We start from the raw sequence: 12,687 nt of genomic DNA, 5'->3' as shown, positions 1-12,687 counted from the left end.
CAACTTAACAGAAATCAGAAACCAGCTGCAGCTCTTCAAACTCACCTCTATATTCAGAGCGGGGAATTTGGCCAAAGTGGGAACTACAGCCATGAGATCGTTGTATTATTTACATTTAATATCCACTTAATGTGGAGTTTAGAGAAAAACTAACAGTCTTCCAGAGTCATATTGAAAGTTTACTGACTCATATATTATCCTGATATTTTTTAATTCACTGTTTGGAGTTACATACAGTACAGACCAAAAGTTTGGACACACTTTCTAATTGAATTCAATTAGAAGTTCTGACAACATTTGGTCTGTACTGTATGTAATAAAAATTGTTTTAAATTATAAAATGTAGCTGCTGTGTTAAACTCTTACAGGATGATTTTTTCTGATCAGACTGAATAAAATCCTGCAGTGACTCTTATTTAACGACAGTAATCTAAGCTGACTTGATCTGACTTCCTAAGAGTGAAATTAAAATAAGGCTAAACATCCGGTTGAACAATTTCCATTAATGATGTAAATAATGAATAAATCCAGAAAGATGTCAGGGTGACCGATGGAGAAAGTCCTGATATGTGATGAAAATCGACTGTTTCATCTCATGTAGATCTGAACATATAAACTTATATCCAAGCATCATCATAGGTGGAGTCGTTCTTCCCGTCCGTATTAGCGCTAAATTTTCCTGCTGACCTGAACACATCTTCAGTAAAACCAGCCTCACTGAGGTCAATAGACCAGAGCTACGTTTCAGGGAAACTCTGAAGCTTCTTGGCTGGTTTTGGCTCTAAACTGAGACGCTCTCATATGAAGTGAAATGTTGCACATTATAGGTGCTGGAGATGACCTTTAACCCCTTGCTGTCCCAGGTTTTAGGTAGTGTTGAGGTGAAGAGCCAGACTCCTGATCTGCTGAGTGACGTGACGCTCGGTGGAAGTTCTGCATCTTGTTCCATCTCCATGTTGGAGACGTGAGGTTTTGCTTCTCCTGTCTGGGATCTGATGGGAAACGAGTCACAAGATTCAGATGATTTCACAGTCGTCACTTTGACGATGCAAACTCTGGTTCCTCTCAGTGTTTGGTCTGTCAGAACGCTGCTCAGGTTTCTCCTCAAGGTTTTCCTGCTTTTCTTTAAAGTTGTACGACTTTAAATCCACACAAATAAACCAGAGAAAGTCGGTTATCATCTCATCTTCTAGTGCAAATTTTCCTCCATCAACAAAAGCTGAAAAACAAAACTGTTCTCCTGGAACAACAGCTGTGCAAACTGATCCATCACATCTGTGAGCAGCATGGAGTTTATCTCTGTTTCATTTCAACTTTGACCTTTTATTCCTTCTTGTTGCATCAGAAACTTCCCGTCCTCAAAGTGAATCCAAACGGTTTGAGTGAAACCAGGTTTCAGGTGGACTGACGTCGTCTTCACTGTAAACTTCATCAACTTTCTTCTTCAAAACAAAACCTTTCAAAGCCAAACAAACATCCAAGCAGCTGAGTCACAAATGATCCAAGTTCAAATCTTGTGTTTCTTTTCTCTGGAGGATCTGGTCAGGACGTCTGGATCTGTTCTGAAGTGGATTTAATGCTAGAGATCCGGAGGAAGTTTTAGTGTTTGGCTCTGAATCTACAGAGCTGCTATCATGTCTTATTTTAGCTCCAGTTTTTTCACCACAACAGAATAAAATGACTTTTTTGCTCTTTAAAGCTTTTTGAAATGAAATGAATACTTAATATTTCTGCTGAATTCAACTCTTCTCCAGAAAGATGCGGCTGCTGCTGCAAAGAATCAGATCCACTGGGAATAAAGTTGGAATTTCAGTTTTCAGCTTTTATTCACCAGATGAACCAGAATCTACAGTTTCATCCTGAAACCAGTTTTTCCTGATTCAGCTCAATTCTTCCTCTAAAACCAGATGTGAGTCTCTGAGGTCAGAGTTTTCTGACACCAGGAGGAAGAGCAGCAGAACCAGTAAAAATACTGGAACCAGTTCAGCTCAGCAACTGGAAACTGCAGCTTTAAGAGAGTTTGTAGAAATCTGCTGTCAGAGTTTATTGGTTCTGATCAGCAGGAAACCAGAACCCGACCAGAACCACAGCTCCATGAAGCCAGCAGCTTGGTTCTGAAGGAGAACTGGGCCGAGTTCTGGTTCTGGTTCCTCCACAGAGAGAAAACCCAGAGAGAGGAAAACAAGAAGAAGTTAAAACTCACCAGATCCAGACTCTGTTCTGCTGCTGCTGGAGTCTGAACCGGTTCTGATCCAAACCTGACTAGAGCTCACGCACCTGAGGCTCCGCCCCCTTCCAGGTGACATTAAACTCCTTTCCTTCCATGTTTTCCTCTCTTTGTTTCCATGGTGATCTGAGCTGTGAAACTCTGAGTTCAGATTTGAACTTTTTCAGTTTTTTCTCTGTTTTCAGCTCATTTCCAGCCAACATTTTACTGCAGGAAATCATTTCAGGAAGGAACCAGAAGATTCAGGAGTTGAGACTGTAACCGACCTGAACACTGAGGTCCCAGAGCGCCCCCTGCAGGATCTACTGCACCATTAACCAGACAGAAATGAGAGTTTAATAAAAGTTATTATTCTAATTCCAAACATTATACTAGACACACACACATTTATATTTCTCAATATCTATTTAGAAATATAGAAACTATTTCGAGAAAACTATAAAGTTTAACAATTTTATGTTTCATTAGTTCTTACTGCCCTCTCGTGGAAAAATATCGTAACTGCAGATATTCTTCATATTAAATGTTCAATCAGTTGATTTGTTTATCTTCATTTGTTCTAATTTTCACTTTTATTAAGTAAAAAAAAAAATCAGCTTAAAACACGAAGATTTTTAAAAAACTTTATTTGGTCATTAAACATCCAGAAACCCACCTTACATTAGAAGAATTATGAAAATCAATCATGAACCAATCAGCACATTATCCCAGTGTTTCTCTGAGTGTTGAATAAATCAGTAAAATCACAGTAAAGATCCTGATGTGACACATCAAGTCCTAAAGTTCTCTAGAAAACTCAAAACATGAAATATGGAGTTAAAAAAGTAAAAACCAAAACAAACTGAGAATCAATGATGATGAAAAACTTCAAGATTTACATTTTACAATGAACATAAAAATATATAAAAAGAAATTTTCCAGCTTCCAGATGTTCCTGAAAACTGCTGTAAGATCAGAGTTTCTGTGGGACATCCAGTTCTAAACTGGTTCAACTGGTTTCTGTGATGGAAGCTGAAGATTCTCTCCAGTTTCCAGTAAAGCATCTTTTTCTCTGAGGAGCTTTGAGGAACATTTTCATGTCAACAGAAGGAAGAAGCAGCAGAGAAAAGAGGGTTGAAGTGTCTTTCATGGCTTCAAAGCTGAACTGGAAATGATTCCCATGTTTCCATTCTCAGACCAGTTCTGGTTCCAGGATGAAAATGAATCAGAGAGAAAAAAAATCAACTTTCCAGTTGAATCCAGTTCAGATCAAAACTCCATGAAGCCTCTAAATGGAGCCCAGTTTGAATCGGATCTTTATTGATCCAAAGAGACAAACAATATCAGACACTAAATGACAGACATGAGAAAACAAACAGGAGGAAAATCTCTGAGGTCAGAGGTCATCATCATGATTCAGTCAGAGTCTCTTTAGACTCAAACTGCTGCAGCTTCAACCTCTGAGGATCAGCAGGACACAGGACACAGAGATCATTCTCTACTTTACAGAGATCAGAACCTGCAGAGAGAAGAAGGAAGGAGAGATCAGATCAGTGAGTGTTTCCAGACTCTCTCCAGCAGCAGTCAGTGACGCAGCACATCCACTAGATGGTTTCCAGGCTGCAGTCAGACTGATCTCAGACCTGTGACCAAGATGAATCTGATCAGTTGTTTCCTGTTGAACTGAGAGAACAATCAGATCTGAGATCAGATCTGCTGCTGCCACAGTTTGATGAATGAAGACCACTGACTGTCTCTAGACATGTTGGACGGCTGGACGCTGGAGTCCAGCTGGACTTCCTGGAGACATGGACACAGCAACAACACTCATCTTCACACCCACACAAACACAGGAACACAGCAAGCTGCTGCTCCTCTGATTGGCTGATTGCTGTCTCTGTGTCCAATCAGGAAGCCTGAACCATTCTCCTCCCACTGAGAAGCTGCATCTTTACTGGGAACACTGGATCTTTGCTTTGATGCTAACAGGGTTTAGTTCTACATGCTGACAGGAGATGAAATCACTACAAACATTTACTTACTGAAGATCATCTACAAGATCCTTCAGCTGCTGAACATCTGAATCCTTCAGGTTGTTCCATTCCAGGTTCAGTTTTTTCAGATGGAGGCTGTTGGACTTCAGAGCTGAAGCCAAATAATCACAGCTGATCTTTGACAAACTGCAGTCCTCCAATCTGAATAAAGAATAAAAGATGAGCTGAACCAACAGGATGCAGGTTAACCAGTCCAACAGAACCAGTTAAAGATTCTCATGAATATTAATGCCAACAAGCTGCTGCTTCAATAAAGACCTGCTGACTTCAGAACCAGAACCAGAACCTGGTACTGGGTCGTGTTGTGTTGGAGGATTTTAGTCATTAAAAATCATTCCAGGTTGTGATCAAAGTGTTGAAGCATCAATCATTGATTATTGATTTGTTCCTGTCAGATTCCAGGAATTCACTTTTCTAGACTGGGTTGAATGACCTTTGACCTGCTTCACATGAGGGGGATTTCTACACACCGGGGGTCCGAATGCTGTCCTGTTCTGACCTCAGGTCAGCGGGTCCAACTCAGTTACACAGAGGGACTAAATTAAACTCTGGATCCAAGTCCAGGAACAAACTCAGAAAATATTGATTAGAACAGAAGAAATGAACTTTGATTTATGATCAATTATAAATAATTAATCACAGAAATATCAATAATTGTAGAATTAAAATACCTCAATGTCTTCAGTCTGCAGCCTTCAGTCTGTAGAAAACCACAGAGATCCTTCAGTCCAGAATCTTCCAGGTTGGTGCTGTTCAGGTTCAGTTCTGTCAGATGGGTCGGTTTGGACTTCAGAGCTGAGAACAGAGAAGTCCAGCTGGTCTCTGACAACCTGTAGTCCATCAATCTGAATAAAGAATAAAAGATGAGCTGAACCAACAGGATGCAGGTTAAAACTGAAATATGAACAAATAAATAATAAAAATGTAGAAAATTAATTTCCCTGAATGTGAAAGAAACTTGATGAACTGATTCCAACATCTGATCCAGTCAAACTGGTTTAAAGAGTCCAAACCAGCAGAACCAGAACATTTGATCAAAACAGAAACTCAAAGTTTTCTATCAGCCTGGATGAGTTGAACTATTTCTGCTGGTTCCTGATCATCAGCTGGAGACCCGACTTGGTAACTGGATCAGAACCAGTCAGTTTATTCATTAATGGTCTTTGGGTTCTTATTAAAGCTGCTGAAAGTCAATGGAGGCCATTATTTAATGTTTATGAGCTTTTATTCTGTCATTTGAACAGATTGTTTTGAAAGAAAATATATTGGAATAAAATTATTTATTCAACTAATGACTAGGCCTGTCACCATAGCAAATTTTACTGGGCGATTAATTGTCTCAAAAATTATTGTGATAAATGATAATATTGTTTGAAGACCTTTTTACACTGATTTAATGGAAATGACATAATAATACATGCGATTTCCTGCCAAAGATAAATACACTTTATTTTCAAAAGAACACTCAACACTGGAACTGATAAAATAAACAAAACAACAAAAAACAAAATAAAATGGATTCTCAGTCTCCATTAACAAAAATGTACTTGAATAAAAACACCAAAGTGTAAATAAATACTGCATTCAACCAAAAGAGTGCAGATTATGAAGTCTGTTTACCATATTGCCCTTCAGTAATCATTAGATTTAAATATAGAAGATGGAACATCGACTACCTGATGCAATAGTTCACACTACATGTTAGTTCACACCTACATTTTCCCCTTATGACAATCTTAGAACGTTGATCGTTCTAAGATTGTTGCTTGTGATCATCCTGTAGTGTGTGGTGTGTTACGGTAGATCGTTGTGGCCTCTTCTATCTAAATCAGGGGTTTTCCCCACTGGGATCGTTAACACAACCTGTTGAATGTGACAGGTAGCCAATCAGAAAGCGCAGATTCTCCTCCTGCTTTCTGAGGGGAAATTACAGAGGGGAATCCCAAACAGCTGACACGGCGCAACCCGAAGTCCAGCGGACATTGGAAATGATAGGTGAAAACAACATTAATGTTTATAAAACATTTGGTGCAAAGAATATAGAAATGACGAGGGGAGGAGTTGGACCCGGTAACTTTTCAGCTGTTCTTCGTTAACGTGACATAAATAGGTTCTAATGGTTTTCATTCAGTCAGGACGTTACGCTGACACTAGAGCTACATGAATTGCAGGTAGATTGTAGTAAAGCATTGATTAATGCCTGGTTTTAAAATGAGTTAACTGGACTTGTAGCCATTATTTTGTGCCCATTGTTGGACATCAGACGGCAAAATTGAACCCGATCGAACCGTTATACATAGGATTTCTGTGGGCTAATGTGTGATCTCTCAGGTTTTGAAAATTGGCCGACAATCGACCGACAGCACTAAGATGGTGTCGTGTGAACTGGACATTACACTGATTACACTGATTACACGGATTAAAAAAGGCTCCAGGTGTCCAGAAAAGCACCGGAGTGCTTTCTGGACACCTGGAGCCTTTTTTAATTCAGCGTCATCAACAGAAAGAGAAAAAGGCCGGAAGACACGATAAAGGCGATAATTAAAATGACGTGGATAGTTTTAATTTATCGTACGATTAATTGATTTATCATTTATAGTGACAGGCCTAATAATGACTAAAGTATAAATGAACGATTTTATTAGATTAGTAGAGAAAACAAACCTCAGTTTTTTCACTTTACTGACTGAACTCTCCAGGATCTCAACCACAGGTTTCAGATCAGAGTCTCCACCTTCATTTATGTTGATCTGATTTATTTCCAGTTCAGTCAGATCTGAGTTGGACTTCAGCGCTGAGGCCAAAACTTTACATTCATCCTTTTGGAGCCAACAGTCACCAAGTCTGTGATTAGAGAAGAAATAAAATCAGTTTTAATAAAATCAATCTGGATCAATAACAGACTAAAATATGATAACAGTGATGTCATCATCTGATCAACATCTGATCTTCCATTTACTGAGTTTGACCCCACAGAGAATCAGTTCAGTTCCTGGTTAAAGTCCAGGTTCTGGTTCTGATTCTGGTCCAGGCTTCATGTCCTCAGACCTTCAGCTGCAGTCAGATGTTGAAGATCTTCTATCATCTGTGAAGGAAAGTTCAGTTTTCTCTGCAGCATCTGATGGAGCTGCAGCATCAGAGCCTCAAAGGAGCTGCAGCAGCTGATGAAGAGGCTGACTGAGCTGAATGAAGGAAACTACTGGAGATGATGGAGAGGAGGAGGAACTGCTCACAGCTGGTACTTGGACTAGACCCTTTGGCTCCTTGAGATCTTCCACCAGGCAGGAAGTGAGTTAGAAATGAAGTGAGCAGAGCAGGAAGTCCAGCCTGCTGTGGACCTCTGGCATCTCTGGGTTTGTTTAGCCAATATCTGCTGCAGCATCTAGAATCATCATCATCATTAATAATAGTAGGATATTCTATAGAAACAAAGTTCCCAGCAGCAGGTTATTAAATGCTGCCACAGAGGAAACTGGGAGCAGAAACCAAACACATGATGCTCCCAGTTCTGTCTCCGTTCATCTGCTGGATTTGATGCTTTAACAAAGTAGAAAGTGGACAGTCACAACCTGCTGCAGCTAAAAGCTTCAGATTGTTCTGGTCGTCCTGCAGAGCAGCAGCAGAACCGGGTCCTGCTGCTGCTTCAGGTCTGAACCTCTCAGACTGTTGATCTGAGAGGAACTGGGACAAACTGGTTGGAAGAGGGAACCATGTCTCTGCAGTGGTCTGTCCATCGTCTCAGAGGAACAAAGGTTTGGATGTCAGAAGAAATTGTTGCTAAACTCCTGAAGAGCTGAAGACCAAAACCCCTGGAGGAGACGGAGCGTTTGGGTCCAGCAGCATTTTCATGGTGAAGCAGTGAAAGTTCTCCAGTAACTAGAAGAGGCTGGGATGTCTAAAGAGTTGAAGCTCATGTCTCTCCAGGTCTTCATGGAGGACAGCTAACGGCTTCAACAAAGGCTGCAGATGAAGAGTTGATGAGGAAAATGGTTCCAGCTCTGGAAGCTCAGAGTTCTCAGAGCTTTGGGAGGATCTGACAGAAACCAGAACTTTTTCTGGACCAGACAACAATCAACACATTTTGGTCTCATTTACAAACTCAGAGGAAACTAGTGGGAGGAGGAAGAGGTGAGGATGATGATGGAATGAAGAAGATCAACACTGTTCACAAAGTTTCTAATTAATGCAACGGTTTATTTTAATGGTTCAACTTTTCATTAAACCTAAACAATTATTTTATAAAAACAGTCAAAGATCCTAAAAGGTGAATTATGGAGTAGCGGCTCAATGAATGAAGAGAAGATTAAAGTTTTAAAAGTCTCTCTGGTTGATTGGATCTTTAATAGAAAATAGATTTTCTAGAGTTCTGAAGGTTTTTATTCATTTCAACATGAAAAGTGATAAAAAGTTAAATATTTTTAAAATGATCAAAATGTCTAAAAACCAGAAGCTGCAGCTGTCCTGGATGATCTGAATGTTTAGATGTTTGAATGGCTGAAATAGTCCAGAGGATGAAGGAAGAAGTTAAAGACCAAAAACATCCAGAAGCAACTTGAAGAAGAAGAAGAAACAGGAGGACAATATTGCTGAATCAGCATTCACACAATGAAAACATCTGGACTCACCGAGCCTTTCTGCAGTTCCTCACAGCTGGAACCAGTCTCAGTCGTCCTGGTTCTGATGTGTTGTACTTCTCCAGGTCCAACTCATCCAGAACCTCTGACATCTGCAGCATGAAGGCCAGAGCTGAACAGTCAGTATCTGAGAGCTTCTTCCCTGAATCCAGCAGCCGTTGGATCTCCTGATAAAATGAGAGATCGTTCATCTCCATCAGACAGTAGAAGATTTTGATGTTTCTGTCAGGAGAGATTATATAAGTGTTCATCTCCTTCAGGTTGGTGATGATTCTCTGGATGGTTTCTGGACTGTTCTCTCTCTGACCCAGCAGATCTTCTAAGAGGTTCTGGTTGGACTCCACAGTGAGACCATGAAGGAAGCGGACAAACAGGTCCAGGTGGCCATTTTTACTGCTGAGGGATTTCTCCACGACTTTCTTCATGAACTCATCTAGAGATGTTTCTCTGTATTTTTCTCCCAGGAACGTCTGGATCACCTCTGACTTCCTGCTGGTGAAACAGTGGAGCATGTAGACTGCAGCCAGAAACTCCTGGATGCTCAGATGAACAAAGGAGTAGACAGAGATGTTGCTCACTCCTCTCTCTGTTTTAAACATTTCAGTGAACACTCCTGAGAACAACGCAGCATCTTTGATGTTGATGTCACACTGATTGAGGTCTTTGTCATAGAAGATCAGGTTTCCCTCCAGCAGCTGATCAAAAGCCAGTCTTCCTAGAGACTCAATCAGCTTCCTGTTCTCTGGACTCCAGATAGATTTTGTCTTTTTTCCTCTATCATACTTTTCCTCCTTGATTTTGAGTTGAACCTTCAGGAACTCTATGTACATCTCAGTCAGGGTCTTGGGCAGATCTCCTCCCTCTCTGGTCTCCATCAGATTCTCCAGAACTTCAGCAGTGATCCAGCAGAAAACTGGGATGTGACACATGATGTGGAGAGTTTTTGATTTCTGGATGTGGGAGATGATCCTGTTGGCCTTCTCTTCATCATCTCTGAATCTCTTCCTGAAGTATTCCTCCTTCTGGGGGTCAGTGAACCCTCTGACCTCTGTCACCATGTCAACAAACTTTGCTGGGATCTGATTGGCTGCTGCAGGTCGTGTGGTTATCCAGAGGAGAGCAGAAGGAAACAGTTTCCTCCTGATGAGGTTTGTCAGCAGAACATCCAGTGATCTGGACTCTGTAACATCAGTCAGGATCAGATTGTTCTTGAAATTCAGATCAAGTCGACTTTCATCCAGACCATCAAAGATGAACAGAACCTGAAACGTTTCAAAGCTGCTGATTTCTTTGGTTTTAGTGAAGAATTTATGAATCAGTTCTAATAAACTGAACTTTTCTTCTTTCAACATATTCAGCTCTCTGAAAGTGAATGGAAATATGAAATCAATGTTCTGGTTGGTTTTGCCTTCAGCCCAGTCCAGAGTGAACTTCTGTGTTAACAGTGTTTTCCCAATGCCAGCCACTCCCATGGTCATCACTGTTCTGATTGGTTGATCTCTTCCAGGTGGGGTTTTAAAGATGTCTTCTCTTCTGATTGTTTCTTGTTTCCTGGATGCTGTTTCAATCTGTCTGACCTCATGTTCCTGGTTGACCTCTCTAGTTAACCCCTCTGTGATGTGGAGCTCTGTGTAGATCTGGTTCAGAACGGTTTTATTTCTATGTTCAGCGACGCCTTCAGAGAGACTCTGGAACTTCATCTTGAGAAACTTTTTAAGGTCAGGCTGATACTGAGCAACAATATCTGAAAAAACATAGAAAAACAAACAAAATAAAAACAATCTGCAATATTCTAATAAGTAACTGGACTAATAAATTGTCCAGTTTGGTTCTTCTACATAAACTATGAAGGAAACATAATTCAATAACTAGAGAAAACTCAATGAAAGTTATTCCAACGTCAGTCTCAGGGCCGGCCCAAGGCAAAAGCAAACTAAGCCGCCACTTAGGGCCCCAGGGCCACCAAGGGGCCCCTCAGTGAAGCTGATTTTAAAAAAATAATAATTTCTATGTCATCACAACAAAAACACAGTTTCAACATGAATTGATTTGTTTTTACAATATATTTGATAATGCATGTATAAATCATTATTTTATAGACAAAAGAAATAAAGAAATTGCTCTGAAGTCCCCTGGTGGTCGCGGTAGGTACTGCATGCTTCACCGGTAACATGAGCTGCTGTGCAGAGTGGATCCAAACGTCCAAAGCTCCGGTCAGAAGATAAGTTGGCAAAACAATGTCTCATAAAAAGAACTTATCCTTCAGGGAGAAAGAAAAGAAGATTCACCTGGTATAAATTTAATTCTTCAGCTTTTGGAGTTATGCTTAAGAGAAATTAATTTAATCAAAGAATGTCATGAATGTGTGTGTAGGGCTGCACCGATTGCACCTTTCTGGCCGATTACCAATCTTTAAAAAACCTGACCTGCCCATATTGATTTTGGCCGATAACATTTTTTTTGTCTGAAATTTTGCTAAATACAGGAAGAAAGTCAGTGAGTTGGCAACAGTGGAGTGAATATTGTTAACTGTAAACATTCAGACATGACCTGGTGGGCCGATCTGTCAGTCAAACCTCTCACTGCAGAGCAGAAGAGGATCGAGGCCGATTTTTAAAACTTTGCTGATGAAAATAAGATCAGGGGTTAAGATGGGCTTCACATGTAAGTATTAGCAGATCACAATCTTCCAAAATTAAGGAAATCGGTGCCCAGAAATCGACTGGCCTATAAATGTATCCTATATTATACATGCATAAGATATAATGTAAACAGCACTGTCAGAGATGCAATACGTTTATAGCAGGAGAGCGAATTATCTAATATTCTAACTGTTGATTGCAGTTAGTCGACATTGTTAGCAGAAACAAAGGGCCCCATGGAGGCTTGGGCCGGCCCTGGTCAGTCTACAGTCTGTAATCTTCTTTTGTCAACCACTAAAACCTTCAGGATGCAGCCCCCATTGAGTGAACTGGAAACTCAGTTCCTATCTGACTGTGAAGTGTCTGCAGTATTAGCAGTACATGATGCTTTGACCAAAGATCAGGGTGATGTTTTTGTTCAGGTAACAGTTATTTGGCAATCAGTTTGAGAACGTGTCGACGGAACATTAAAAGTCTGGACAACTCCTTAATGTCACTTTCTATTGAAACATAGAAACCTTTAGTTACACAGTGATTATTAATAAAGCATAGCTGAGTTTAACTAATGTTACCTTGTATGTCACTTCTGACCCGTTACTGTTTTTAGAAGTTCAGCAGGGAGTTTGTAGCTGAGGTCGTTTTATTTCCAGGGTTTTCCCCAGAAATCCTGTTCAGCCCGGCGGTCGGGGCGCCGAGGCGTCCACCATGTTTTTGTATTAAAAGATGTTAAGTTGACCAGAAACGTAAAAATATTACTGAATAATTATTTGTTACAGGACAACATCGCCAGTGAAATTATATTTAAAACCACAGCTATCGAGTCCTAAAAACAACAAATGAAAAAAAAATATTAAAATGAATATCAATTATTTGCACTTCTGTTAAATCCAAATTAAGTCCATAAGACCCCTCAGGTCTTCAAGGGGGCACATAAATGTTACCTTGTAACACAGACCATAGATATAGAAATGTAACCTTTGTTTATTGAGATTATCAATGCTGCTCAATTTGATTTAATGGTTTCAACATACAAAAATTTTAAAGATTTGAAATTATTTAAAATCCTGCTGAAACCCAAATAACATTATCTGTAGAAATAATCAAATTGATTCTATGAAGTGTTTGTTTTATAAAGATCTTATGACATGTTA

At 40.0% G+C, this 12,687-nt stretch overlaps 2 protein-coding genes across 3 annotated transcripts in view; both read right to left on the bottom strand.

The window, feature by feature from the left end:
- The window catches only part of LOC122827331 (NLR family CARD domain-containing protein 3-like), a 400,427-nt gene that overhangs the window by 156,985 nt on the left and 230,755 nt on the right, over nt 1-12,687 (bottom strand). The gene's annotated exons all lie outside the window — the stretch shown is intronic.
- LOC122827334 (NLR family CARD domain-containing protein 3-like) lies at nt 2,845-12,298 on the bottom strand. Of its 2 annotated transcripts, XM_044110159.1 has the most exons (6): nt 12,109-12,298; nt 8,886-10,638; nt 6,925-7,104; nt 4,932-5,105; nt 4,249-4,401; nt 2,845-3,725 (listed from the first exon to the last, which is right to left on the bottom strand). In XM_044110159.1, exons 2-6 carry the CDS (start codon nt 10,592-10,594, stop codon nt 3,719-3,721), a joined length of 2,223 nt encoding a protein of 740 aa, XP_043966094.1. In that variant the 5' UTR covers nt 10,595-10,638; nt 12,109-12,298; the 3' UTR covers nt 2,845-3,718. The 2 variants fall into 2 exon arrangements, with proteins under 2 accessions (XP_043966094.1, XP_043966095.1); XM_044110160.1 differs by lacking the exons at nt 2,845-3,725; nt 4,249-4,401; nt 4,932-5,105; nt 6,925-7,104 and adding an exon at nt 8,640-8,811 and having other exon boundaries at nt 12,109-12,294.

This window comes from Gambusia affinis, linkage group LG24, assembly GCF_019740435.1.
Source record: "Gambusia affinis linkage group LG24, SWU_Gaff_1.0, whole genome shotgun sequence".
Lineage (NCBI taxonomy): Eukaryota > Metazoa > Chordata > Actinopteri > Cyprinodontiformes > Poeciliidae > Gambusia > Gambusia affinis.
The sequence above is the reverse complement of the archived record's forward strand: the minus strand, read 5'-3'. Positions and strand labels throughout refer to the sequence as shown.